The sequence below is a fragment of the Oculina patagonica genome, chromosome 6, assembly GCF_052425735.1.
Source record: "Oculina patagonica isolate OP01 chromosome 6, crgOcupat, whole genome shotgun sequence".
Classification (NCBI taxonomy): domain Eukaryota; kingdom Metazoa; phylum Cnidaria; class Anthozoa; order Scleractinia; family Oculinidae; genus Oculina; species Oculina patagonica.
Window position 1 is genome coordinate 10,201,036 of NC_135763.1, and position 27,754 is coordinate 10,228,789.

The following is a 27,754-nucleotide window of genomic DNA, read 5'->3' on the forward strand; positions in this document are numbered from 1 at the left end:
AGACAGATCGGGGTCAGGGTCGAGGACATGTTGAGGGGTCTTAGAAAAAAAAATGAAAATATACAATTGATAAATTTTTGTAATAACGACGCGTGCGGGTCGTGCATTACTACAATTAAAAGAGTTGACGTAGCTTTATCTTTGGTTCATTGTAGACAGTTCCGAAATTGTGATTTCATCTAAATTTATTTATTACCCTATGCAAGGATTTAATTTCTTTTCACATTTGCATCTGCGCTTCATTGAAGTTATTTTTGACGTTACTAAGGGGGGAGGGGTAGCATGTAAAATTACTTCCGTTCTACAACTTCCGTCCACACAATTTTTGTACACGCACACGCGTGCAAAACAACTTCCGTCAACATCTGTATGACTCTAATACCTCATTCTTGAGAATGAGCTAAAAAGGCAACATGTCTACTGAGCCCTGTGGCAGTGTAATCTTAAATTAGATCTATTTTTCCCTAAAGGTCTTAAACAGCAAAGATATTTTAAACAAATAGTCACAAGCCCAAGAGTTTATTCGTACAAAACTACAAACTGCTACAAAGCCATTTCTTGTATACGATCTAAAAAAGTAGCGATAAATCACTTCCAAGCGTAGAAAATCAACGATTATGCAAACTATAATGATATTGATTTCCATCAGTGTTGAGTACTTTCTTGGTTCTTAAGGTCTGTTAGTGGTATGCGGTGTCTCCGGCAATCTGCCTTGGACGGCCATGATGGTCTCCTGACTGCGAGGCTCCTTTGTTGGAACCCATCTGGAGCCCGATCACATTTTGGCCCTCCTTGAGCTGTTCCTCGGTAAATTCGCGTTTGTTCTCTGAGGCCTCTTTGGGTCCCAACTGAGGTACAGCCTTGCCGAGTGCGTTTGCCTAAAGAATAGAAGACAAGAATCGATCAAAGAACGCGAGTGGTCCAGTCGGGGGAATAAGTGCTAGTTTTGGCAAATCGTCGTTGCAGCACTCGAAGAGTTTCCGAATTATTTCATCCAATCAAAAACTACCGTGAGCGCTCACGAGTGCTCCGAAAGTAATTACGCGATCAAATACGTCATGTTGCTTAGCAACTTCTCAGACGAGCACCGCGAGCTCAGTCCGTCTTTGACGCGGGATTTCGTCAAAAAGTGGTACTTTTCCCCCCGACTGCCTAGTTAAAACAAGAAATAAACTAACAAATTTCGATTATTTGACCTTACCTTTCGGGCGAAAGCAAGTAATCCAGTGATAACCTGCAGAAAAACAATACGGGGGCAAAAAAATTACAACGCAAAATACAGCAGCACTGAACAGGTAATAGTATATTAGGCCGAATCGCTTCATAGAAATAGAAATCGAGTGCGAATTAACTTTTTGCTTTAGTATACAGTAATTCTAACTTACTTTCCTTCAAATTAGCAGCCGTGTACGCATGCTCATCAGTTCATTCGACAATTTTGACGAAAATCGTATCAGACTGACTCATTCGTTCGCTGCACTCACTTGTCCGTTTTACTGGTAAACTGGTACTTCTTTTATTGCCGAGACTTCTAAGTCAGCCACAGCTCTCATATGGTTCTATATGGGGCTGAGGTATAAACCAACCTTCGGGTTCGCCTTTGGAGTAAACGGCAGGGTCTATGATCTCGTGTGAGACCCTAACGCCTGGCTATGCCATGCTGATGATGCAGCTGTTTCGTCCTAACAAGGACGAAACAGCTGTCCAGGGCTGCCATTCCACAGGTAAAAGGCTGTGAGCATGCGTACAGTCCTGGCCAGACCGTGGAGATGTGTCGTGTGACCATTGCATTCAGATGTTTTTTTTTACATGGAGTAATCTTTATATACCATAAATAGAAATCATGCTTTCAACTGCCAGTCAGTGACAAGTACCTAACTTACCTGAGGTACATTCTTTCCTTCATACAAGTCAACAGTTTGGAACTTGTCGTTTTTAGCGACTCCCATTTCGTCACAATATGCAAGGAAATTTCCGATGTTCTCCATCTGGAATTTTGGAAAGAAAGAAAATAAACAGAATAAAAAGATGAGAAAATTACAGTCAGCCAATCGGAAATGTAGGGAGACGCGTTGGCCAAGTGGTTAGTTCGTTGGACTTCGTATCCAGATGCCGGTTTTGAGCCTTGGACGGAGTAATTGTATTGGGGGAGCAAGGATGGTGCAGGAGAACTTCCAAACTTGTAAACAGATAATTATATCAGATAATTAACGGTTAATCCTTCGAATTTTTTGGCATTATTTCGCGCTGTTTTGTTTCGCATTTTTTTGGCTTCGATCATTTTCCCACCTTTAAGAAGAAAAGGCCAGAAACCATTAAATGTTTTGTCAGCACAACACGAGATTAACCGCCAGCGAGGGGTTTCTACGCCTCTATATTGTCGTAAAAATGTCCCAAACAGAAAACCGATTTTCAACCAATTTAGCAAATAGAAAAGCCAAAACATCAAGCGAAAGATTAGCGAAGCGCGCGAGATCTAAAAATAGAATGCAAATGAATATGACCCCCACGAGGCTTAGAATTCATCAGCGTGTTCTGAGGGAGACAGAAGAAATCTAGGTGAAGTTTTCGTTTTTTAAAAGTGTTTCTTAAACACTGGCTGTTTTAGAAAGTGTTTTAGGAAAATCACCCGCCATTTCGGTTTGTTTGTCTGAGTCGTGACGTCACTCTCGCGCTTCGCTATTGACTAATGACTTGAAATCAAAGGCTCTTCGAGCAACCTCATGGTAATTTGGTAATTCGATGAAGTGCCGACCTTCGCATTTTTAGTGCAGAATGCACTATTGTGATGGTTTGGTGGGTTGGCGTTTGCTAAACCCCTAAACCACTAAACCACTAAACCACTAAGCCACTAAACCGCTAACGCGGTGTAAACTTTTAATCACCAATTAATTAATTAATATCAATTAATTAATTATTTCTGTAAAGGGGGGAGGGGATGGAGAGCACCTGACCGTGTGCCCTTGGTAAATCGGGGAGTCCATTACGATACTTACAATTGAAGAACTCAAGGTATATATTTGTTTCAGAAAGCACTATGCTCTCCTTGTGGTACAATTCTTTCTGGAAAAAATACTTTGTGCTAAACGCATGCGCAAGTAGTATAGTACTTGGGGGTACGAGATCATTTTTTAAAAAATAATCTCATCCCCCCAAGTACTATACTACTGCCCGCCGACTGGAACAAAACTGAAATCAAAAATGAAATCAAAAATAGAATCAAAAATGAAACCAAACCTCGAAGCCAAACTGAAAACCAAAATGGAATCAAGTTTGAAAACCAAAATGAAAAAACCAAGCCTGAAAAAACCAACCCTAACTCAACCCTAGGTTCAAAATAAAAAACTTCTTATACTCTTTTTTAAAAATCTTGCATCTTAGTGCGTTTAAAATGAACGTCTTATATTACATTTTCAATATAATATTTTTGTATTTTTATCAGATTTTTGAACATGTTTTTATGTAGGATCATATTTGATATAATACCGAGATCAGTACAAATGTTAACTAATCTATTTGATTGTTCCTTTTCACTTAATTGTAAGAAAAGTGTATTGTCTTTAATGCAATGTTTTTCTATGATATTCATCATCTCAACGAATTTTTCTTTGATGTAATTTGATGCCATTATAATATTTATTATACATTATTTTTTATATCTCTTTTATAGTGGATTGTTCATTTAACATTCAGATAAATTTATATTATCATCTTTTATAATGATTTCTATTTTTTTAATGTTTGAATTGATGATTTGTGATTTTAAAATATCAATTTTTTTAACTTGAGAATCTAAATGATTACATAGTTCTTGTAATTCGATGATGTTTTTTATTGAATTTAAATTTGAGATGGATTGTAAATGGAATAATATTTTTTAATTTAATTGAGCTCTTTTATTGAGTGCTATTACAAGTTTTAGTATAGATATTACATGTTTTGAGCAACTGTTTGTATCATGATTTGATGTTATTTCATTGATTAAATTAGATAATTGGTTGTTTTTTATTTCTGGTTTACTCATATAATATTATGACACATTTTTTTTTATATGTGTTTTTTTTTTATAGTGCGTTTAAAATAAACTTTGAATTTTATAATGCCCGTAAGCAAAACTTGTTAAGCCATCATCAAGTATATACCGTTTATCATCAAAACAGCTCAGTGATATTTTATTAATCTCATAGCTTCCAAGTTGATGGCCTTGACTTCTGATGGTTTTCATAGTATGATGCATCTGTGTTTTATTGAATAAGGTCTCTTTGTAGTTTTTATGAGTCATATCTTTTTTAATAACATATTTTTTAATACCTTTCGCTGTTCTTTCTTCTTTATAATTGTCTTTTACATATGAATACATTTTGGATCTCAAACCAACGAATTCGCATATAGGCACTCCTGCGGCTTCATCTTTGAATTTACCAATGACTTTCTTGTTTGTTTCATCAAAGAATTGTGATTTTTTAGAATAATCACTGTTATCGAATTTCTCTTTGTCATTCCAAAAGTCTTGATATACATCTTCAGCTTCAATTTCATAGGTTAAACTGTCTGTATCTGTAAATAGAAGCTTAGCTTTATCTCCATATTTTTGTTTGATATGATTATAATGAAAATCATACATTTGTGTTTTACTGATATCTAAAATAGTCATACCCACATATGCAGGTTTGTTTAAAGTGATTGTTTCTTTAATCTTATGCACAGCCACTAAATTGTCGTTAAATATCTTGTTGCTTACATATGTTGGTTTACTTGTTAGTTTTAATAGCTTCTTTGTATCAGTTACCAGTCTAATATCTACTCGCTTCCTCAAATTTTCCATTGTTTTTCCAAATACGCTGTTATTCATAAGCTTAAAGAAGTCTTTCTCAAAAGCATTTTTAGCATTTTTACGTTTTTCAGTATTGAAATCGATGTATTGTTTTAGCCAAGGAGATTGATTAAATTCTAATGCTCTATGAACTTTTATTAGCTTTAATCCAAGATCTAAATAAAGCTGAAGATTTCGATAATGCGTGACATACTTTTCTTTATTATTTAGGGTAGGTATCAGTTTATGTACTAAACCTGTTGATATATTGTATTTTTTAGCAATGTTTTTGCAATAATTAGACAACATGTCTTTGGTTACTTTTACTTTTTCTGGAGCACAAGGATAATCATTATGAGTATTATGTAATGTTTCTGTGTATTCCAAATCGACTTCTAATATTAGTCCTTTTTTGGAATCATTTTCGTATTTCGATAAGTTTGTTTCATTTATCTGTTTTTGTGTTAACCATCTAAAGCATCCAGTTGGTAGATATTGACTCATAGCCCAACCATAGAGATTATTAGCATCAAGATACATTATATACTTTGAGGGCGCCTTCTCATCATATTCTTTCATGTATTTATTGTTTGCTTTACCGTATCGATTGGCTATATAACTAATGCCTCCTCTCATACCCTTTTCAATGAATTGATACATGTCAATGTCAGTCATCAACTCTAATTTAATGTCAGTCATCTTTAGCATAGCATCCCAGCTCAAACCCGGCGATGTGAAATAATGGCATGGATCTAGCTTATAATACTTAAGACAGGTCTTACGGAAGCTTTCAAATACATCAGCAAGCAAAAGTACATCGCTTTTAAGATATAAATCGTGATATTCACCCATATTTTTCATCTTAAACGTTTTCCAAACATTTTTAGCATGCTTATAGTCATCATCTGATATATGCTCATCATTTAATATACTGTAAAATTCTTCTTTAGTTGGTAGCCCTTCATTAAACTTAACAAAACTATCCATATGATCGTATGGATACAACCCTTTCTTAGCCATAAGATTAAGCTTATCACCTTTAAACATTTTAGATGTATATATTAATTCTTCTCTCGGGAGATTACTAACCAACTTCTCAAGACTAGAACTCATGAATTGGAAGCTATCGAGGAAGGTTAAATGAGTACCAAGCATAAAGGCCATGTATTTTTCCATATTGTTGGGTATAGCATTGATATTCATCTCTTTGATCTCTCCTTTTTTATTTTTGTATGTATGGTTCTTAACAATAGCTCCGATCTCTTGCATTATAAAGTGACTGTCATATCCCCTTAGATTATGAAAAATGACTGGTATTTTAATTTTATCAGGCTCTATTCTTAATTTTAGATTGCATTCTTGGTGTGCTGAGCCTCTGTATTTACCAGTGATATGACAATGATCTCTGACTCGAATATCTTTTTCGGTATATTCTTTATCACAGATATGACATGCTTTTGCTTGATGAAATGCATCTTCATCATCTTGAGTCATTTTTAGTGGTTTTTTGAAGAATTTTCGCATAGTCGTTTTGCAATATTTAACTTCATCTAGCATAGCTTCCATGAATTTGTAAACAGCCTTTTCACCTCGGTATATCTGAACAGGCTTTGAATATTTATCATTATAGCAACAAACAACCTTATAACCATATCCACAATCTTTGTGTTTTTGATAAGCTTCAGTAAATGATTTATCATCATTAGGCTTACAACCAGATATCTTTTCTGTTATTGCTTCAAAATCAGCATATATGGTGAATGGAACTTGCTGTTGCTTATGAAAGTTATTGAATTTTAGTATATTATTGTCTTTATCAGGCATTTTAACTGCTTGTGTCCCATTGACTTGAATGCAATTATCTTTGTGATCGTTTAATACTCTCTCAGAACTAAAGCACTGGAGACAATGCATGCAGAAGTACTTCTTTTCTTTGTGTTTTGTTTTATTGTACATGAATTTATTGAAATCTTTTATTAGAACATAATGCTTGTTTTCATTTTCAGTTATTAATAATAAATTCATCTGATTGTCATACTTTTCTTTTGATATATAAATAGGATATGCTTGTTTGTTTTCATAACCGAATACATTGATATTGATTTTATTCTGCGTTTCGATTTTATTTATCTGTTTTAAATTGACGGGAAAATCAATCCCATCATAATTTAGCTTCTCAATGTATGCTTTATCCGATTTTTTGATCCTTTGAGGGTATTTTTTTTGATTATTTATGTGTCTAATATGACACCATCTAAAACATTCATTATCTTCATTTTTCATGTTAATCAATCCTTTCGAACTGTTTCTTAGTTCATATGGTAGCTGAATATAGGAGGAGCCTTTTATTGGTTCATATTTGACTAAATTTATATAATGACCATCAACTGATTCAATAGTCCATCCTGAGCCTTCAGATATCCATTGAGCTACGAAATTTAATATCTGTTGTTTAGATGCTTGTAGTAATTCTGTGATCTCTAGATTATTGATGATTGTTTGTGGTTTGCAATTAAAATAAGCTGTTTTATATATTACACTATCGCCAGTCATCTTTGAAAATGTCACCTTAAGAGTTTCAGCAAATTTGAGTCCTTTCATGGCTGATAGTTCTTTTATGATATGATATTCAACAGCTTTCCTTGTGTTTTGTAGTTGTAATAACGGGTCTTTGTTGTGTTTTATACCAATTTCAAAAGACTTTGTGTAACCTTTCAGAGCTTTATCAACTTGCTCTATCTTAGTCCTTGGTAATGGAATTGGTTTTTGTTTTATAGTCCGTGGCATGGGTTTAGGCTTGTAATCATCCCTAAACTCAGTAGGTGTTTGAATGATATTTTCTTCATAATCTTGAATCATTTGTTTAACGTTTCGTCTTGGAGTAGGCTTCGGAGGCCGTGGTTTGTAAATATTAGGTTGGTTTGCTTTTAGTGATAATATCATTTTTATAAGATCGGTTTTCGATAGCTTAGCTAGATCTGATTCGTTCATATTATTAGATGAGATATTTTTATTTTCCATTTTTTATACTATATGAAATTATTATTTCTTTAAGTGTCTTATAGTAAAATTATTTTTTTTATTTTTATAAGATCGGTTTTCGATAGCTTAGCTAGATCTGATTCGTTCATATTATTAGATAAGATATTTTTATTTTCCATTGTGTATTGTTATTTTCAATTATTTCAAATCTATCATCATCTTCTATTGCTTTGAAAACAGCATTTTTGAAATGTTTTTTTGACTTCAAATGTGTCCATTTAGCTGCTAATGAACTATCGTAATTACATATATCGCATTTCCATCGTTTATTTAACATATACTTAGTCTTTGAATTTTTGATAGCGTTTATTCTATCAGCGTCGTTATCATACTTTAAATTTCTTCCCATTTTCTCTTATTATACTATAAATGATATTTCTTTATATCTTTTACTATAAATATATTGTGCGTTTAAAAATAACCAGTAATAAAATATTATTGGTTGTCATCAACAACGATTACAATATAATGACATACTGTGTAACGACAATTGGTCTTATACAATATATGGTTACATAACTTGTCATTATATTAATATAGTGCGTTTAGATATAAACAGATAATTATTTTCTTTAATATATATATAGAATGACTGATATAACATTAAATATCAAACACCTTTTAGAATCTGATCAAAGCTCGAATGATATAGCCTTCATTAATAAAATGTATTGTATTCAGAGCATCCTTAAAACAAATATTTGTATTATTAAAATGCTATCTTCAGACATATCAAATGAAGACAAAAACCAGAAACGACGACGGGGGAGACCTCGTAAGGATCAGCATTAAATTTATTCAGTTTACGGTTTTAGCCATAAGTTATAAATGATTAATGACTAAAAAGATGGTTTCACAATGTTTACATTTGAAGGCATTCTCGGAAATTATAAGGGGGTTTTTCGATGGCGTGATTTTTCGGCTTACGCGTCAGCAGGTTTTTTTGATCAATGGCGTGATTTTTTGACTTACGCGTCAGCAGGTTTTTTTATCAATGGCGTGATTTTTCGACTTACGCGTCAGCAGGTATTTTTAATCAACCAGTCTTTAAAAAGGGAGTTTTTTGATGAATTACGCGTCAGCAGGTATTTTTAATTTAGGCTATATCAAGTCGATAAATTCGTTTTTGAGGTCATGAGTAAGAATTTTTTTTATTATAAACTTTTTGAGTAAACTTTACTCAAAAAGTTTATATGCGTTGCGTATTCAATTACGAGTGTTTCCATAATTGCATTTTAGACGATATAACAATGCATGCAAACAGAGACAAACTCGATGATAGTCTTCATAACTTAATTCTATTGCCTTGAACCATCTTTATATAAATATATTTATATATGAGATGTTTTGTGATACATAGCGATTTAAAAATAATGGGTGAGGGTTCTTGTATTTTTTGCAATGAGTTATTATATACAGGCGATAAAGTTGTTGATCATTGCTGTGATAAACCTGATATTTTGGAAGATGCATATATGAAAGTATGCCAAAATTGCGGGACTCAGAATTATAAATATGTTAGCGAGTATTTTGATTTTTATAGAATACGTCGAAAATCGGTATATCATCGTAAATACCATATTAGGAATGTTTTAAACGATTTATGTATTAAAAATGGAGTTCAATTGCCTCATAATCATCGCGATAAGATTTACAAAGTGTTTCATGAGATCGATACTATTCTTCCATCTATAAATAAAAGAAGAAAGAGGATGATCTCAACGAAATATATTATAAGACAGCTGTTTAAAATGCTCGGTATCCCATACAATTTCATCTGTGTTACTGAATCAAAAAAAACGCGAGCTTTTAATGATCGGTATTGGGGTGAGATTTTATTGTTGAAATTTGATGAGATTATGAAGATTATTCTGAAGTGAATTTTTTATAATATTTTTTAACATATTCATCTACAGTGGGGCATTGATCAATTACTATGTCGTCAAGCACTTTTAGATCGGTCAGAAAAGCATTTTCGTCTGATGGTAAGCCTCTCAAGAAGCATTTTATCTGTATACAAACTTTCTCATAACTTGTGTATGCAAATTTGCATTTATTCACTTTGTCAGATATGTTACTCTTTGTTATATAACCATGAATCAAAACACCCGATCCTGTCAAACAACCTATAACAATAGGATTAAGAGTGATACTACCAACAACAGTACCTATGACAGTCAAGCCAATGGAGGACATCTGCAGAGACAGATAAACACGTTTCAATTTCTTATACTTCCATTTATAACATGTCTGTAATCGGTGGTAATTATTATACAGGTCCTTCAATTCCTTCACTCTATCTTCTGATAATTTGTTGGATATGTGATTAAAATTCATCATATATCTTCTCATATGTTATATGATTATACAATGTTTCGTTCATTCGATTTTCTATTTTTTATTCTGTTATATAATTTCCTGATATTTTGGATCAATCGTTCAATACTTTTTAGTATCTCATGTATTAAATCTACAGCTTTCATATATATATATTGTTTATACAATTAAGCAATTTATTCAAAGAAAATTCCTTTCGCTTTGTCTATAAACTGGACTTTGTGATACTCTTTACTATTTACTGATATTGCTGTTTTACTAAAACCGATTCTTTGTATATAGTAACCTGAAGAAATTTGAAGGCTAGATGCATTCAGCGTATACCCCGAGAAAATTTTATCGAGACTAATGCCGTTGTTACATATACCGATTCTAAATTGATTACCTATTTTAGTATACCAGAGATTCAAATAAACACCTATGTAAACATCTCTAATTTGCTCATAAGATACATCTAAATCATAATCGAGTGATAACTGATTAGACTCTAATTTCACCCATGGAAAATCAAAACTACTACCATTGTCGAAGTTTATTTTAATCCTTTTATTATCACTGGGCTTATAGTCATATTTAAATGCCATATATATAGTCCAGTCATTGGATTCAGTGATATTTTCATTTAAATTAATTTCGAAACCACTCATAAAGCCGTTTTTTGGATTAAAATCTTCTAACAATTTTGTGGGATTAAAGACAAAACCATTATTTAATCCCTGAATTACCGCTCCGTTTGCATCTGACATGATGAATTCAGATGGATCCGTTAGATCATAAAAATACTCGAAAATTTTATGGTAATAGCTGATGTTTCTTTTTTTATCTATTTTTAATTCAAGATCAGACTTCAAATTGTCCCGAAAATGTTTTAACTGTTCATAATTAACAGCTTGGTCATTAGTAGTAGCTGGTTTAATACCATAAATAGCCTTTGTTTTCATATCAATTGATGCATTGAAAGCTATTCTATCATTTTCAACATAATATAGCTGATCGTATATCCTAGAATTAACGTCACTCTGATAACCTTTTATTCCATAAATCACGATATATGTTTGTAATTTTGGGACATATGCGTTCCCTGATTTCATCTTTAAAACGATATCAACATAGAGATAATTATTAGGATGTTGTTGATATTTATTAATTTGTGTTATTGTTCGAGTATATCCATCATAAACTCGCGTAGTTGATTTGTCGATGTTGTCGATTGATGAAACAATATCGATATCTAGACTATCATGATCTATTTCAGCTGGAAAAAATAGCTCGAAAACCATTGTGTATCGATTGATTGGTAAACTATATACATTGATACCTAATCTGCTTGAGTAGTAGCCTTTATTGCTGTCAAGTACCAGCTTACTGTCTACAACTTTCGTATTAATTTTGTGATATGGAGTCGGATGATCAATTAAACTACCAAGCTCGATATCATTTTCTTCGCTTAATTGATTGATACTATCGGTCATTATATGGGCAAACGTGTTTTCTTGACCAACGGAAGTTATATGACTGCTATCAACATGATCAAGCATGTATTTTTTGTTTACAGCGTCTGTATCATTGGTTGGGCTTTTTAGATTTGTTATTTTATGAGAGTTCATATCGAGATTAGCTTGCATCGAATTACTGCCATCAATATCAAGCTTGTTTTGAATTTTTTGAGTCAAAACTCGTCCTACGACCTTCTTTAAAAAAGTGTTATCGACGTAAAATTTGTCTGCCTTGCTTTGAATGGAATTGACTAAAACTCCTGCTGTCTTCTTTGTTAAATAAGTAGTATTGACGTACGATCTGTCTGCTTTAGTAGCAAGTTTGGCATCAATTTCAGTCCTTACTTTGTTATCCTCAGCACTAACATAGCCTACGTTTGGTACAGATCGATCGTTATATAAACTTGGATAATACACTTCGGTATTTTGCAATGAAAGTCCAACGCAATCAAAATGGGTTTCATCACTGTTTTTTTTCATTAAAAATTGGTTGACATATCTCTTGTTAACAGCACTACTCAAGTCTTTTGCATATGTATCGAGATCAGCATCAAATGCTACGTCATTTGGTGTCTTTAACCCAAATATTTTCTTTTTGTCCATATTATAATCACCTGAATCTGTTAGTTTGAAACCAACACCGTCTTTACCATCTTTTCCATTTCTTCCAACAACTGTTTCTTTATTTTGCAATAAACCGTTAGAATAACTCATTATAGATATTATTTAGATTATAATGGTTCGTTGAAATTTTTTGTTACGAATTTTCGTGGCTTATCAATATATAAAAAGCTAAATGGGTCTGCAGTTGCTTTGAGATAGTCGTTTTTACTGATTCCAAGTTCTCTGCAAATCATTCCTTGTTCATTATTAGATGGGAATTCGAAAATACAGTGATGAGTACAATTTAATCTGATTGTTTTATCGGTATTATAATAGCTTTGAGATAAATAAATGCAACTGCAATTTTTATTTCTTGAATTTGTAAAATAGTTGCGTATTTCGCTATCATTTTTTGATCCCGTATTGAGATAATCATCAAAGATGACAAGTTTTTGGCCTTCATCTGATATTTTATCAAGCGGTATTATTTTATCATTACTTGCTTCAATAACAGAATAACCAGCCTCTTGACTAATGGGTTCAAAGGTATTGAAAAGATGTTGATATTTCGATTGCTGAAGATTTTTCCCATAAAGATATATTTTATCATAAAACAATAGCCGATATATCATATCAAGTAAAAGGTTTGATTTACCTCCACCTGATGGTGAGGAAACCAGCATCCGAAAACATTGATTTGGCATGAAATCGTATAGTTGTCTAAAGTTTGAGGCCATATCGTCTTCAGTGTCATAATTCGGTATTCTCATTATATTATATGGGTATATTATTTTCAGTTCAACAAGGTGTTCAACACGGTGTACATCAAGGTGTTAAACGCTATGTTAAATGTTGATTTTTATATTCAATTTTCATTTTTTATGTAACGTAATAATATAAAATAAAATGAGTTTACTTAGATGGAAAGAGCTTGCAAAGAGTAAATCTGATTTGGGCGATAAAATCAATTATGTTAAAAATGCAATCACACAAAATAATATCGGTCAGCAGACAAGCCAAGAGTCATTTTCGAAGGTATTCAAACCAGTGACAAGTAAATTAGATGATGTAATTAAAAGTAATTTGCAGATAGCAAAAGTACCCAAAAATCGTGTCAAAAAGGGGATGAGAGGTGAATTGGAAGCTCCAGATTACTATCCTGAAGTTGATCCTTTTGAGGATATGGACGTAGATAATTTATTTAATGAGCCTGTAATGCCACAAAATGAAAAACAGATTGTACCGAAACCACCAACATATGAAGAATCTTTAAAAGATCTTTTAGAAGGAAAAAAGGAGATTTATGTTGATCCCCAATATTTTCCTGAATATGAAGATGAATTACCTCCTGAATATGATGAGGATGAAATTGATTATGCTTTAGATGCTGATGATGAAGTAAGTGAAATACTAGATGACGTTGGTATCGACGATTATGATGTAGTGCAAATGAAATTAGATCAGCCTGAAATGACACCAAAGAAAACCAAGAACTATCTTAATAAGATTTTAGAGAAAGCCAAATATAAACGGAGACAATTGAAAGGTTTCAAGGCGAATGTTACTAAAGAATATAATAGGGGAACTATATCTGAAGCGGAAAGACAGATTAAAAATAAGAGAATAAACAATGCAAGAGTTGCATTAAATGACTACATAAAACATTACGAAAGTAAAGCCAAAACGATAAAAGGTTCTGGTATTCGAAAAAAACAGAAAGGTGGAAATGTTATATTTTTTAACGATGTAAAACAGCTTCTCAAAAAATTGGAATTGATCATCGGTTCAATAAACGCAGGAAACACATCAGTTAAAATGCGAAATATGGGAGTCGCTATATTAGACACACTTTTAAAAAGGTCTACTATAAATAAACAACAATATAAACAGATATATAATCTGTACTTTAAAGTCTAATTTATGTAACTGTATTATATATATGGATCGTGAGTTAGTATTATCATCATATAGTGTTAAAAATCAAGGTAATAACACTCCTCAAAATTTTACAACTAAATTCAACAGGCCTATAACATTGGATAGCAATTACCAATATATGATAGGCCTCAATCGTATTATTAACATGTCATTTACATGGTTTAATGTAAATCCCTCATATGGTAATCAGCTGATTAAATATAGTTCTGATAATGGGAATAAATTTGAAGACATAACTTTCCCTGCAGGTGTTTGGAATTATTCTGAATTTGATGAATATATTAAAGAGATTACTAATACAGGAGATGATGATAACCCTATATATCCCATCTCTATTGATTTTGATTCAACAACATTCCGAGTCACAATCACTTTATCTCAAAATTATCAACTTGATTTGACGCATAGCAATTTCAACGACCTTATAGGGTTTGATAAAAAGGTATTAAAGGATGCGGTTAATATTGGTCCAAGAGTCCCAAATCTAAGCCAAGATACCGATATATTAAATGTACATTGCGATCTAGTCAATACTTCTTTAGTCGATGGCGAAGAGTCGGATATCATTTATACTTTTTCGACCAGCGTACTACAGCCGAGTTATTCGTTTACAATCGAGCCTCGTAGGGTCACATTTAATCCGGTTAATAAGCAACAGATAAGTAGCATTCGAATATACATCACAGATGGGAAGAGACGGTTAATTAACCTGAATGGAGCGGATACGTCTTTTTCATTAATTTTGAAAAGGATAGAATAATATAACATAATAGTATATAATGAAACCATATGAATTCAAGAGGTTTTACCATCCAAAATTTGGTAAATTTGTATATAAGCACAAAGGGTCAGGGATTATCGTTGATAACATTTTCAAACCGATGAAGAGTGTTATGTCGTCTGTTGTTAAAAAAATTGTCAAGCCCTTAGGTAAGAAGGCAATAAAATCAGGTATTTCTCATGCAGGTGATAAACTGGGTAAAAAGGCATCAGAAAAAGCCGGAGACCTTATAATGGAAAGGCTTAGGAATATGAGGAAGGGAAATGCAGGGCAAAAGGCACTATCCCCAATCTTACAGAAAGTAAATACCTCACCTGTCAGACACCAACAAAAAAATGAAAGTACTGATATGATCATCAATAGATTAATATCAGGATCAGGTGTAAAAAGAAGGCGTTGAGTAAAATGAATAAAATGATTAAAAAAATTGGTACATAATTGCAAAATTATATAACATAATAATATAATGTCTTTCAGAACAAGTGAATACTTACAGAGATATGAGTTGGTTCGATTTCAACTCGATGATGTTATTCGAGTCCCAGCTAACGGTCAGCACCAACTTAAAAACGGCTATAAGTTCACGATTAATGATAGAAGTTCATTCTATGATTGGTATAATGCGTATTTCGAGGTGCAATTTCAGGTGCAAATGTTAGCTGATGGAGCAACCACGGGGGCGAATCGTATCACAGTTATTAATGGAGCACATTCATTGATTGCCCACATGATGATTAAATCAGCAGGAAAAATCGTTTATGATACCGATAATCTCCATAAAGTTACTTTCGTTAAGAACCTCCTCGAATATAGTGACGATTTTAGTCGCTCAGTAGCAAAAAATAGTCTTTGGTATCTAGATACCGACCATAGGATAGCAAATGCTAATCAGAATGCAGGGTTTGAGGCTAGGCGACTTTTGACGACAGGTCTCAATGATGTCAATGTTGTTATACCTCTAAATCGTTACAGTTTCTTTGAAGAGCTGGAAGGTCGAATGTTACTCCCAATGCAACTCCAGTTCAATATACAGTTACAGAATGACGCCGAATTACTTAAAAAGGCCGATGATGTAGCTGATGGACGAGTAGTCCTTAATAGATTCCTTCTATGGGTTCCAAAATTGACTCCAAAAGACAGCCTATATGATAAGTTTGTTAGTTCCTTCTTGGTAAAGAACACTTGGACGTATATGCGCGAAATGTATGAGGTTTCCGCACCAACGAATAGCAGTGGATTCTTCCAGATCTCATCCAGTATTGATAATGTTAAGGCTATCTTTGTATATCTACAACGAGCTAAATCAAACAATGCAGATGAAAATCCCTATGAATTTGATACCTACAATATCAATCTTGACCGTGGGAATGGTAGTTATTTGACAACATGCCGATTGGAATACGGCAACGGAGTGTTTTATCCTGAGACCGAATATGATAGTGAGTCCAAAGTTAGGATCTTCAATGATTTGATGTCTTATGGTATGAGAAAGAATGATTACAACAGCGGTACACAACTCAACTTGGCAAATTACAACTCTCTCTATCCTATTATCTTTTTTGATTTATCATATCAAGCAGAGCGAGTAACTAGAGACCCAAAGCAGTTGATCTTCAGATATAAACTAAACGCTAATAGTGCTGGAGATAGTCCTTTCAACGTCCATGCCATCGTTCTTTATGATGAGACAATCGTCATTGACAAGGTGGGGAATGAGCTGGTTATTGTATAAATCAATCAATTGAATATTATGTATAAACCATTTTATTTTGTATACGTTTTATAAACTAGAAATTATATAACATATAATATATATACAAGTAATGACAACTTATCACTCTCATAAAGTGAATCTGTCAGAAGGACAGCGAAGGAAGCTTTTGACTGCTCATAGAAATAAAAGTGAGATCACTATTCGCTTAAGCAATTCAGATATGACTGGCAATGACAGTTTAATGCTAACTCAACGACAAATCAATAAATTGAATAAGGCTAAGAAGTTAGGTGTTGGATCTGATTTAAACATCTCAAAGGCACAAATTCGAAAGGTCATTAGGCTCGGTCATGGGGCACCGCGAATTGGTTTTCCAATGATTGGAATTAGTGCTCCGAAAACGAAAACAAGATCAGGAAGGTCAACAACTAACAAATCAACAACTGATAACACTTCAAAGAAGGATGGGGGAAATATCAGAATACCAAGTAAGAAAGAGATATTATCTTATAGGAGTCCTCCAATAATTGGATCATGGAATGAGTATAATAGGTTCCTCAAATCGGGAGGTCTGATTGTTCCAAAAAAAAAGATTTTAATACCCAAAAAGTAAACAAGCCAAAATTCCATAAGAATATTCCCATGAGTAATTTTGATCTAATAAAATGGTGTTCATATTTGAATATACCAATAAAAAACGTACTAATGAGAGACGAGACTGTACCACATAACCATAAACAAGCATTATTTATATACAATCTTCAACCCTCATATATGAGGGGAAGCCATTGGGTTGCTACTTATGTAAAAGATAAGGTAATCAATTATTTTGATAGTTTTGGCATGCCTCCATTTCAAGGTATAGTCGATCACGCAAAAAAGAAGAATTTAACATTGCTACATCAAAACAATCAGATCCAGAGCATAAATACAACCACATGCGGATACTTTTGTCTATACTTTCTCAACAAAATGAATAAGGGGAATTCGTATTATAATTTATTGAAAGTGTTTGACATATATTACACAATGAAGAATGAAAAATTCATTCAACATTATTTCAGAAATATATAACTCATATATATACAATGACTAAATCGTATTGTGTACGTGAAAAAATACAAACTAATTCAGTTTCTGGTTCTGAAAAATATGTGAGAACAAAAAACAATCGTTTAATGCTCAAATCGAAATGCGTTTCTTGTGGTATTACTAAAACTCGTTTTGTGAGTGAGAAAAAGGGGCGAGGAGTTGGTGAAACGATTAACAAAAAGGTCGGCGAAAAGATTCCAGGATTTCAACAAGCTCAAGACGTTGCAAGCTTCATAATGGGTATTACTGGTGGTGATAAGGATTTATTTAAAAAGTATTGGTCGGGAGATATCGCAAAAGGTGCCTTCAACACGAAAAACGGATTATTCTCAAAGAAATTCTGGACATCTCCAAGTGAGCATCAAGATCCGTCATGCTCTGGAACCGTTTGGGATAAAAAAGCAGGAAAATGGAGGAATAAATACTGTGATTAATATCTAATCAATATATATATAATGGTTAAATCATATTGTGTAAAACAGAAGAAACAGACTGAGTGTATACCAGAGTCTGAACAATTTGTAATGGCTAAAAATGGACGTTTAATGCTTAAATGTAAATGTGTTGAATGTGGAATCACTAAAACTAAATTTGTCAAAAGTCAAAGTGGTGGAGCTCTTGCTCGTTATAAAGGACCATCTACAACTGATAAAATAGCATACATGGCTTCAAATTTTGTTACCCCAGCACCAAGTTTTGGTGCTATGGCTAGACTTTTAGCTGGGCAAGCTTTCAAAGGAGTGAAAGACAATGTTGATTACTACAGAAAGGGAAAAGGTATCGATATCCATAAAGCTATTTTAAAAGTAGCACCAAAAAAGGGTTTTGTAATGCCTGGTCATCGTTATACAGGTCCTGGTAATCCTTTAGAGAAACAGGTAAAGTGGGATCAAAAAACAGGTAAAATACTGGAGATATATGAAAAACCAACAGGAAAAACAGATGCCGTCAGCATGCAACATGATGTAGATTACAGCGTATGTGCAAATAAATCCTCAAAAGATCAAGTAAAGTGCAAAAATGAAGCAGACAGGAAAATGGTTAAATCCTTAGACGCAATACCATGGAAAGACAGGCAATGGGGACATGCTTTGGCTCGAAATATAATAGCTGGTAAATCGAAAGTAGGTATGGGTATAAAAAAAAAGAAGTCAAAAAACGGAAAAGGCCGTCGAGTGAAGAAAGCTGGCAAAAAGAATTAGCTGATGAGTTACACAAACCAATAAAGCGTAACTTTACTCGACGGCGTGTTATAGTTAACCATATTGATAAAATATGGTGTTCGGATTTGGTCGAAATGCAACAGTTTAGTAAATGGAACAAGGGATATAGATATCTTCTCATGGTACTGGATGTTTTCAGTAAATATGGTTGGATAGTGCCACTAAAAGACAAAAAAGGTGAAACTGTAACTCAAGCATTCAAAACAATATTCAAAGAGGGGCGTAAACCACAATATCTTTGGACTGATAAAGGGAAAGAGTATTACAATAAAAATATGAAGGAGCTTTTGGAAAAGAATGGTATAACACTATACTCCACCGAGAACGAAGAGAAGAGTAGTGTTTGTGAACGATGGAATAGGACAATTAAAACCCGAATGTGGAAACAATTCACTACTCAAGGTAATACGACGTACCTCGATATGCTACCCAAGCTGTTAAAACAATATAATAATACCAAACACTCAAGCATTAAAATGACACCTGTAGAAGCCTCGAGGAAAAAGAATGAAGGCTTAGTATATTTCAATTTATACGGTGACATGGAAACATCAAAACCGAAACCGAAATTCAAAATAGGTGATAAGGTTCGAATATCGAAATATAAAAGAAATATTTTCGATAAAGGGTACACCCCAAACTGGACCGAAGAAATTTTTACAATCGATAAGATACAATACACTAATCCTATTACTTTCAAATTGAAAGATCTCAATAATGAAGACATACAAGGAAGTTTTTATGAGCCTGAAATGTTGAAAGCAAAACAAGAAGTATTTCGTATTGATAAAGTCATTCGGCGGAACTATAAGAAGAACCTAGCTTTGGTAAGATGGAAGGGATACAGTGATGACTTTAACAGTTGGATTCCATTCAAGGATTTACAGCAAATTTAAACGCACTACAATAAAAAGAAATAGCTAATGAATTTAACAACTGGATTTCTATGAAGGATTTAATATATAAATATATATTAAATATATTTATATATCAATCAAAATATAAAAACAAGAATTTAGTTGTCAGTAATATCACATATTTGTTCGCCCAATATGAACCATATATCAGACCAGTATCTTTGATTAAATTCTTGTGTTTTTTGTTGTTTACTAACTTCAATATAATCACTTGGTATATCTAGATGTTGAAATATCCTCTTTAACAAATAACGAATACTTATAAGCCTATGTCTTTCTTTTTCCATATTTCTATCTTTTTTTATAAATTTATTTATAGCACTAAGATTTACAAAAATTAATTCAAATATTTCAATTATTTTTTCCCTTTGATTATCGCTAATTAAAATTTTATTCTCAGTGCTTAATTTATCAATTATTTTATTGATATGGTAAAGTTTATTATTTAGTTTTTTTTTATATGTTTTATTCATTTCACATTCTAATTCATTCCATTTTTCAACGCTCATACGATTTGTTGCCATCAGTTTCCATATTTTAGTATAATTAAATTTATATACCATAACTTTTCTATATAATAATAAAACATTATAATTTTATATAACTTTTAATAGTGCGTTTTAATCAGCATTTTTATTAGACCTATTTTTATTTTGAACCAAGGGTTGAGTTAGGGTTGGTTTTTCAGGCTTGGTTTTGAAGGGTTCGAATTTCAGTTTTGGTTCTGTGATTTGATATCAAGGCTTGTTTAAACGCACTAAGATGCAAGATTTTTAAAAAAGAGTATAAGAAGTTTTTTATTTTGAACCTAGGGTTGAGTTAGGGTTGGTTTTTTCAGGCTTGGTTTTTTCATTTTGGTTTTCAAACTTGATTCCATTTTGGTTTTCAGTTTGGCTTCGAGGTTTGGTTTCATTTTTGATTCTATTTTTGATTTCATTTTTGATTTCAGTTTTGTTCCAGTCGGCGGGCAGTAGTATAGTACTTGGGGGGATGAGATTATTTTTTAAAAAATGATCTCGTACCCCCAAGTACTATACTACTTGCGCAGATCAGTCTTCATCACGAACATTGCGTTTTTCTTCTGCAGAAGGATTCGTGTAGACTCCGTGGCCCCAAGTTAAAACCACAAATTAATTGAATTAGACAGTAAGGCGTCATAGCAGATCATGTGAAATATTTCTTGATATGGCAATGCTGTTTTCTTAGAAAAGGTGATCTAGCATCTCATAATTAATTGATAACCTGATAACATCTGTGTTATAATCAATGTCGCCTTCTTTGCAGAAAATAAATCACGTTACCATAAACATCATGTTACATCCGTTTTTGACAAAAACAAAAGTATGTTACATGTTTTTGACAAAAACAAAAGTATCTCGTTTGCTGTTTCAATAACAAACTGAAATTCAAGCTATCGAAAATTAAAATAACAGTGACGTGTTTAGAAATTTTGTATTAAAGCCTAACGTGGTGTGCTTTTCAATGCGGTTGAATTCCTGTAGAATCCGTGGCGTTAATTTAATTAGACTTAAAAGGCATCACAGCGATCTGCGAGAAAAAAACAACAATATCATGTTACATCCGTCACTTCCTTTCCTTTTATTTGTTCTCCATCGGTTGAACTAACCTCCGTTTTATTTTGTAAAACCTCTGCCGCTTTAGTGTTTGAACATGCTTTCGTGACGGTTCCGACATTTCTTGAAAGAAATCTTCACACTACGTGCTTCTCGGCTTCATGCTTGAGTGAGCGTGTGACGTGTTCACAGCGCTTTCGTAAATCGTAATTAGGTATGCAAAAACTTGCACCGGGATTTTCGGCGTGAACACCTGATAACCAGGAAACAAATATCCTAGCTGTACTGCGTTTTAAAAACCCTTTCGAAAAAGATGTTTTTTGATTAGATTTGTTCTTTAGTTTTGAGAATCGTCTTTCGTGCAGTTTAAACCGTAACTTAATTAAATTAAACAAATGTCATCGATGTCGCCGTAAAACAAACAAAAAACAAGAGTTTCATGTTACGGCATTTTCAAGGAAAACAAAAGTATTTTGTTACAAACGAACGAAAGTGTCGTGTTACGTTTGCAAAGATTAACGTAAGGAACACCTAGGAAAGAATACAAGTAGCCTGTGAACAGTTTTTCCGAAAGTAAAGTAAAGCAAATAAACACGAACATATATAAAACATCATACTTTCAATTGTTCCATATTGCATTCTGCACTTACCAAATCATCGAGATTTTTTTTCTAAATAAGTGTCCAATAAAGTAATTCAATCTCATTTTATTTGCGTTTGAATGTTTTATTTTTCCACATGAGTTGCGTCATTGATGGTTCGTGCTCTCAGGTTTCGTAGCGCTATTCAGTTTTCACCACAAAAATATTTACCGGTTAGTGTATTACCTTTGATCCTTTTTAGCGTTAAGTAAATTTGTTTTGTGAATATCTATACTTTTCTGTCAGCACGTATAGCGTTATTTTTGAGCAGCGGATAAAATTCGAGAGAAAGATACGCCCGAGCACTTCGTGTTCCTGCTCGACTCAAAAAGATGAAAAACAGATGACGTGACACGAGGTGACATCACACGAAACAGAAACGTGCTGTGGATTCAAGCTGTGGATGTGGTGTTAAACTACAACACGTCACATGGCGAGCGTAATAATTTTTTAACCGTAACTACGTGTAACTCACTCACAGCTGCTATCAGTAATGTCACAATTTCACTTAATTTGCCTTTCAATGTTTTCTTGCGTGAATGGGTCATTGATAGTTTTTTTTCTTCAAATAAGCGTTCAATAATGTGCCTTTGAATGTTTTATTTTTCCATGGGAATTGTGTCATTGATGGTTCGTGCTCTCAGGCTTCGTAGCGCGAATTCTATTTCATCACAAAAGTGTAACCTTTGATCCATTTAGCATTAGGTAAATTTGTTTTGTGGATATGTTTACTTTTCTGTCAGCACGTATAGCGTTATTTTGAGCAGCGAATAAAACTTGAGAAAGATGCGCGTTTCTGCACGACTCAAAAAGATGAAAAACGGATGACGTGACACGAAGATAATGTGACGCGAAACAAAATCGTGCAGCATGAATGTTGTGTTTACAATAAAGACGCGGTAACTGCATGTAGCTTATAGCTGCTATCAGTTATGTCACAATCTCACTTCATTTGCGTTTGAATGTTTTCTTAGGTGAATGGGTCATTGATAGAGTATGCTCTACGGCTTCGTAGAGCGAATTCTATTCTCTTTTATCACCAGAGGATAAGTGTAATTGATCCTCTTTCGATTTGTTTTGTAAAAATTCAACCTTGTTCCCTGAAAGAGAGAGACCCGGCGGAATGAGGTTATAGGATAATTTGTTTTTGATTGACATGTGCTGAATGGCGTTTTAAACAACCTTTCTGTCAGCACGTTAATGCATGAATTAATTGCGGTTTAATATCAGAATGGAGTGACGGAAACACGTCACTTCAGGTTCGCGAATCATCACTACACCTCATTACCATTCGGTAAAAAGAGGGATAAACGGCGGGAGCAGCTTTATTGCCAACTGTCCCTATTTATACATTATACATTGTAGTCTCACGTCTGTCTGTTGAGTCTGTTGTTTTTATGAACACTTATTCATTCATCCTTTTGTAAGCCAGCGAAAAGTCAACCTCCTTCGCAGTATTTCTTTTCTCCCGCGCGCGCGAGAGAAAGAGATTGTTTTCCTGTCTCCCGCTCAAGGGAGCGGATAGAAAAGAGACCCTGGGTACGAAGTTGTCAAAAAAACTTTCCACAAAGCAGCACGTACTACTAACCATTTTGAAAGCCAACTTGCTCTGGTTTACCTTGATCTTTCCTCCGACCGCATTTGCCAGTCTACAAAATACGAGGGAAGACAAAGCGGTTAAAATAGTTCGTTTTCGTACTCAGAATTGCTTCACCCTTAACGCAGTAGCTGAGGTGCGGTAGCCTAATGGTTATTGCGCCGGACTCCGGATCGAGCGGTCCGAGTTCGATCCCCGGTCGGGGTCACTATGTTCTTGGGCAAGACACTTTACTCTCATAGTGCCTCTATCCTCCCAGGTGTGTAAATGGGCACCGGGGGTTACCCTGTGATGCATTAGCATCCCATTCAGGGGGAGTAGAAATATTCCTAGCCGCTTAATGCTACGGAAACCGGCATAAGCTCCGGCAGTGTGGGCCGCATGGCTCGTGGCTTCCCTAACGCAATAACTACATAGTTTCTATACTGTCTCCATGTAAACGCAGTCTTACCCCACGTTCACAATGTTATGTCCACAATGTTTTTAGTTAAGTTAGAAGGCAAAAAAATAACAGTACGCTGCAGACGCGGATCCAGACCTTCAGATAAGTGAGGGCCCGATCATCCAGACCCTGGAATTGGGGGGGGGGGGGCTTTCGAAATAAAATTCTCGGCCCTACGTTCCTCTATTTGGTCCAAAAATAAGGTTCCCCCTGGCCCCTCCCCTAGATCCGCCACTGCGCAGTATACCAGGAGGCTCAAGAAATCGCGGCGCTACAGCTTGTGAAAAGGCTTCCAAAGGGGTGTAAGGGAAAAAGATAGGCTACTGTAGCCCGACCATCATACATCAGCAGGTCGCTTACCGAGAGAGAGGATAATTGCGACCACAGGAGGCAGCTAAAGCTCAGGCTAGGAATTTTCCTGATATTTAAATGCATCAGTCTTTTAAACTTACTCGACTAGAATTGCTCCACTCTTCAAGGATTCCACGAAATCTTCTTGATCAGCTTCGGGTTTAAGAACTTTTCTTCCTAGGACTTGATTAATCCAGTCTCTTACTTGAGCCTCCAAGTCCGGATCGTATTTGGCTTCTTTCTGCAAGAAAAAAGTCGAGTGACACAAGTCATTATTCGCTTAGCCTGTGTGGTGGGGATTTTGCTGTATTCCCATACGAAAATGACTCCAAACGCTTTCAACCACGTAGTCGCGTGCAGTCGCGTGGAAAATGATGAGAAGAATCAAAAAATGCTTTTCGTACTTCTCCTCATTCTCTTCGAGGTTCAGTTAAGCCTTTAAGCTCAGTTCAAAAAAAAATAACGAGCCCACCACCAAAAATCCTTTCGAGTTTATCGTGTCTTCTTAGGCTACAGCTCCCTCCCCTCCCCCCCCCCCCCCCCGGCAGACTCATCGTGTTACGAAATACAGTAAACGGGGAATAGGTGACCGCCTCCTAGAAGTGTTTTTAAACCAACCAAACCTTCAGGTCAACCAACGAAACTCCAACTATTTTCTTCACTTAAGGTTGCAGGAGATACATTGAGCATCAGTATATTCATAAAGCAAAATTTTGATAAGCCGTGTTACTTTAAAAAACGTTATATCATAAAAGTTTGAAAGCCGATTCCGCTAAAACTTTACAGGGATATTTTGGAATAATGAAACTGCATAAGGATCGGGGTTACCGTTTTTTGCAACAAAGCTGTAAGCCACTGTAACTGTCATATCGGACTCGGCTTTTTTAAGGTAATTCCCTTAAAATTGAACTGCTCAAAGATTTACAACCAGACTTTGCCAGTTGGTTGTTTACCTTAAATGAAGTTAAATTTTGAAATAAAAAAGGGGGGACACCGTATTCGTTTAGGAGCAGGAAGACCTTGTATTTACCATATAATTCCATATATTTCCTTTGCGAGTACTGGCAAAGTACACTTTTTTGGTGATGATGTATTATTCTGCCATGGAAATTGATCTGTATTCATTTTATAGAAAGAATTTGATCGCTACTTTCGAACTAAGAGAAAAAAATGATAGGTCACCGAACTCGTTTACGAGAAAAGGATGATTTCTCTCTCTCGCGAGCCAAGCCGCATAGAAAAAGCCGCCATTTTGTTTATGTGTGCGCGCTAATTACGCGTAAAATTCTGCGCAGTAAGGATGCGCAATGCGATACTAGGGAATCACCTTAATTTCAAGTTCCATTGAGAGTTATTTAAAATTTCTCATGCTAGAATTTGGCGTCCGAAATGACAATTTATATATAATACACCTAGTTTACTCTCTTCTGTGTCAACACATAAAATTCTATACCGGCACTGAAATCTTGGACACAAATTGCTTGTTTTCACTCTTCCGAAACGGCTTTCCATGCAAAAAGCGAATACAAAAATTATATTAAGTATGGTAATTTTGCTAATTTTATTCGACGGGCTTTTGTAGAAAGAACAATGCATTGCACCCCTGGCATTGCAAAATAGTGTTTTTTTTTTTACCAGACAATGCTTTGCACGTGCAATTATTGATGCAAAGACATTACGAAGCCTCTTCATAAATATTTCGCGCATTTTCGGTATCAGTCGTTGCACTTCGTGCATACACTTTTCATAAATGCATGCCGCACTCAATTTGCGAGCTGCAATCCAAACTAGAAAACAGATTTTTAATTTGCTTCGCCTCTCACTTCTCTTTTTGAATGAGATCAATTAATTAATTAAAAATTAAATTAAGACATTTGCTGTTTGGGTAACCTTGCAAGTTATGGGCAATACAAGCGCAGACAATATCAAAAGTCAAATTGTCACCAATAAAGGCTTGATCGGATTACAAATTTCGTAAATGAACACAAGTAAAAGGAAAGCACATTTAAATCGAGTTCCAATGGGCAACGTTAATTAACAGACACGCCTCACAAGAGTCCCCAGTGATTGTAGACATTGTAAAGTTGGTTAATTACAATCACTTCGTCGTTCAAAGCGAGAAGCCGAAGGCATCTTAAAATTAATTTCCCGTAAGTTCGACGCCGGCTTAGCATGTATCCACAAGGGCAGCATAGCTCTAAAAGCAGTAACTGCTGGAGAATGAACAATTTTATGCAAGTAGTCATACACTTTGTGATGGCCATATCTAATTAAGAGCGTTGAATTGTCGTTGGCCTTACAAACTAGTGACTAAATAACGCTTAATAGAGCGTACGGCTGAAAATTATTAGTTTAGAATTACTTTAGTTCCTGGAGCAGCAGATTATAAATCATTGAAATAACCGTTCTAGAATTCAATATTGCTTACAAAACAATAATACAAGTCGACCTGGAGTAAAGTTTCAATTCTACCTTTCTTTCCGCCTCTGCTGACAGACCAAACGACCTTCCTTTGTTAGCCATGTTAGTAAGTGTAGTTAAACCAACGCAATTTCTGTGATAAGCAGTTCTTTCACTTGACAGTGCAGCTTATTACAGCTGGGCGCGGGAGACAAAAATGTCAAGAATGGAGACTGTGCAAAATTTAAATGAATTTGTTTAGTCGTTTCGCCACGCTTGGTGAAAAATAATAGGATTCAAAGAAAGCTCACAAATCTGTCTTGTATAACTCACTTTTACCATCAAGCAATAACTTAATTGTCTAGTATCTGTTAACAAAGTTCATTTGCAAAGTTAACTGTAGTGAGATTTTTGTAGTGGTTTACTTTATGAGTCTAGTTTAAGCAGACTCTCTTCAACTATGCCTCGGGAAATATTTGGTCGGCCATAATGGTTTTCATCCTTAAATGGAAGTGTACAAAAGGTGTCTGAAACTCTCGATTAATCAGTATGTTTAAAAGCAGAAATGCTTGAGTTTTATTTAGCTCCAAAGAAGTTGCTAGAAGTACGAAACTCAGATGTATTTCATTTGATTTTTTTCAACATGACCGAGAAAGGAAACTCGAGTGATTCGCTCCAGAAACAAGAAGGGCACTGGGAACACAATATCGTCATTGTTTTATCAGAATTCCGCACTCGTGAATTTGATCGAGAAAGCATACAAAGGACCAAAAGAAGAAACAAAGGAGGTATT

General features: G+C 34.4%; 1 protein-coding gene across 1 annotated transcript; it reads right to left on the reverse strand.

The window, feature by feature from the left end:
• Positions 1 to 503: 503 nt before the first annotated feature.
• LOC144658994 (transgelin-like) lies at positions 504 to 27,188 on the reverse strand. The gene is made up of 6 exons (XM_078519516.1): positions 27,034 to 27,188; positions 24,663 to 24,802; positions 23,760 to 23,820; positions 1,884 to 1,988; positions 1,202 to 1,234; positions 504 to 878 (listed from the first exon to the last, which is right to left on the reverse strand). Exons 1-6 carry the CDS (start codon positions 27,082 to 27,084, stop codon positions 681 to 683), a joined length of 588 nt encoding a protein of 195 aa, XP_078375642.1. The 5' UTR covers positions 27,085 to 27,188; the 3' UTR covers positions 504 to 680.
• Between the last annotated feature and the right edge of the window lie 566 nt (positions 27,189 to 27,754).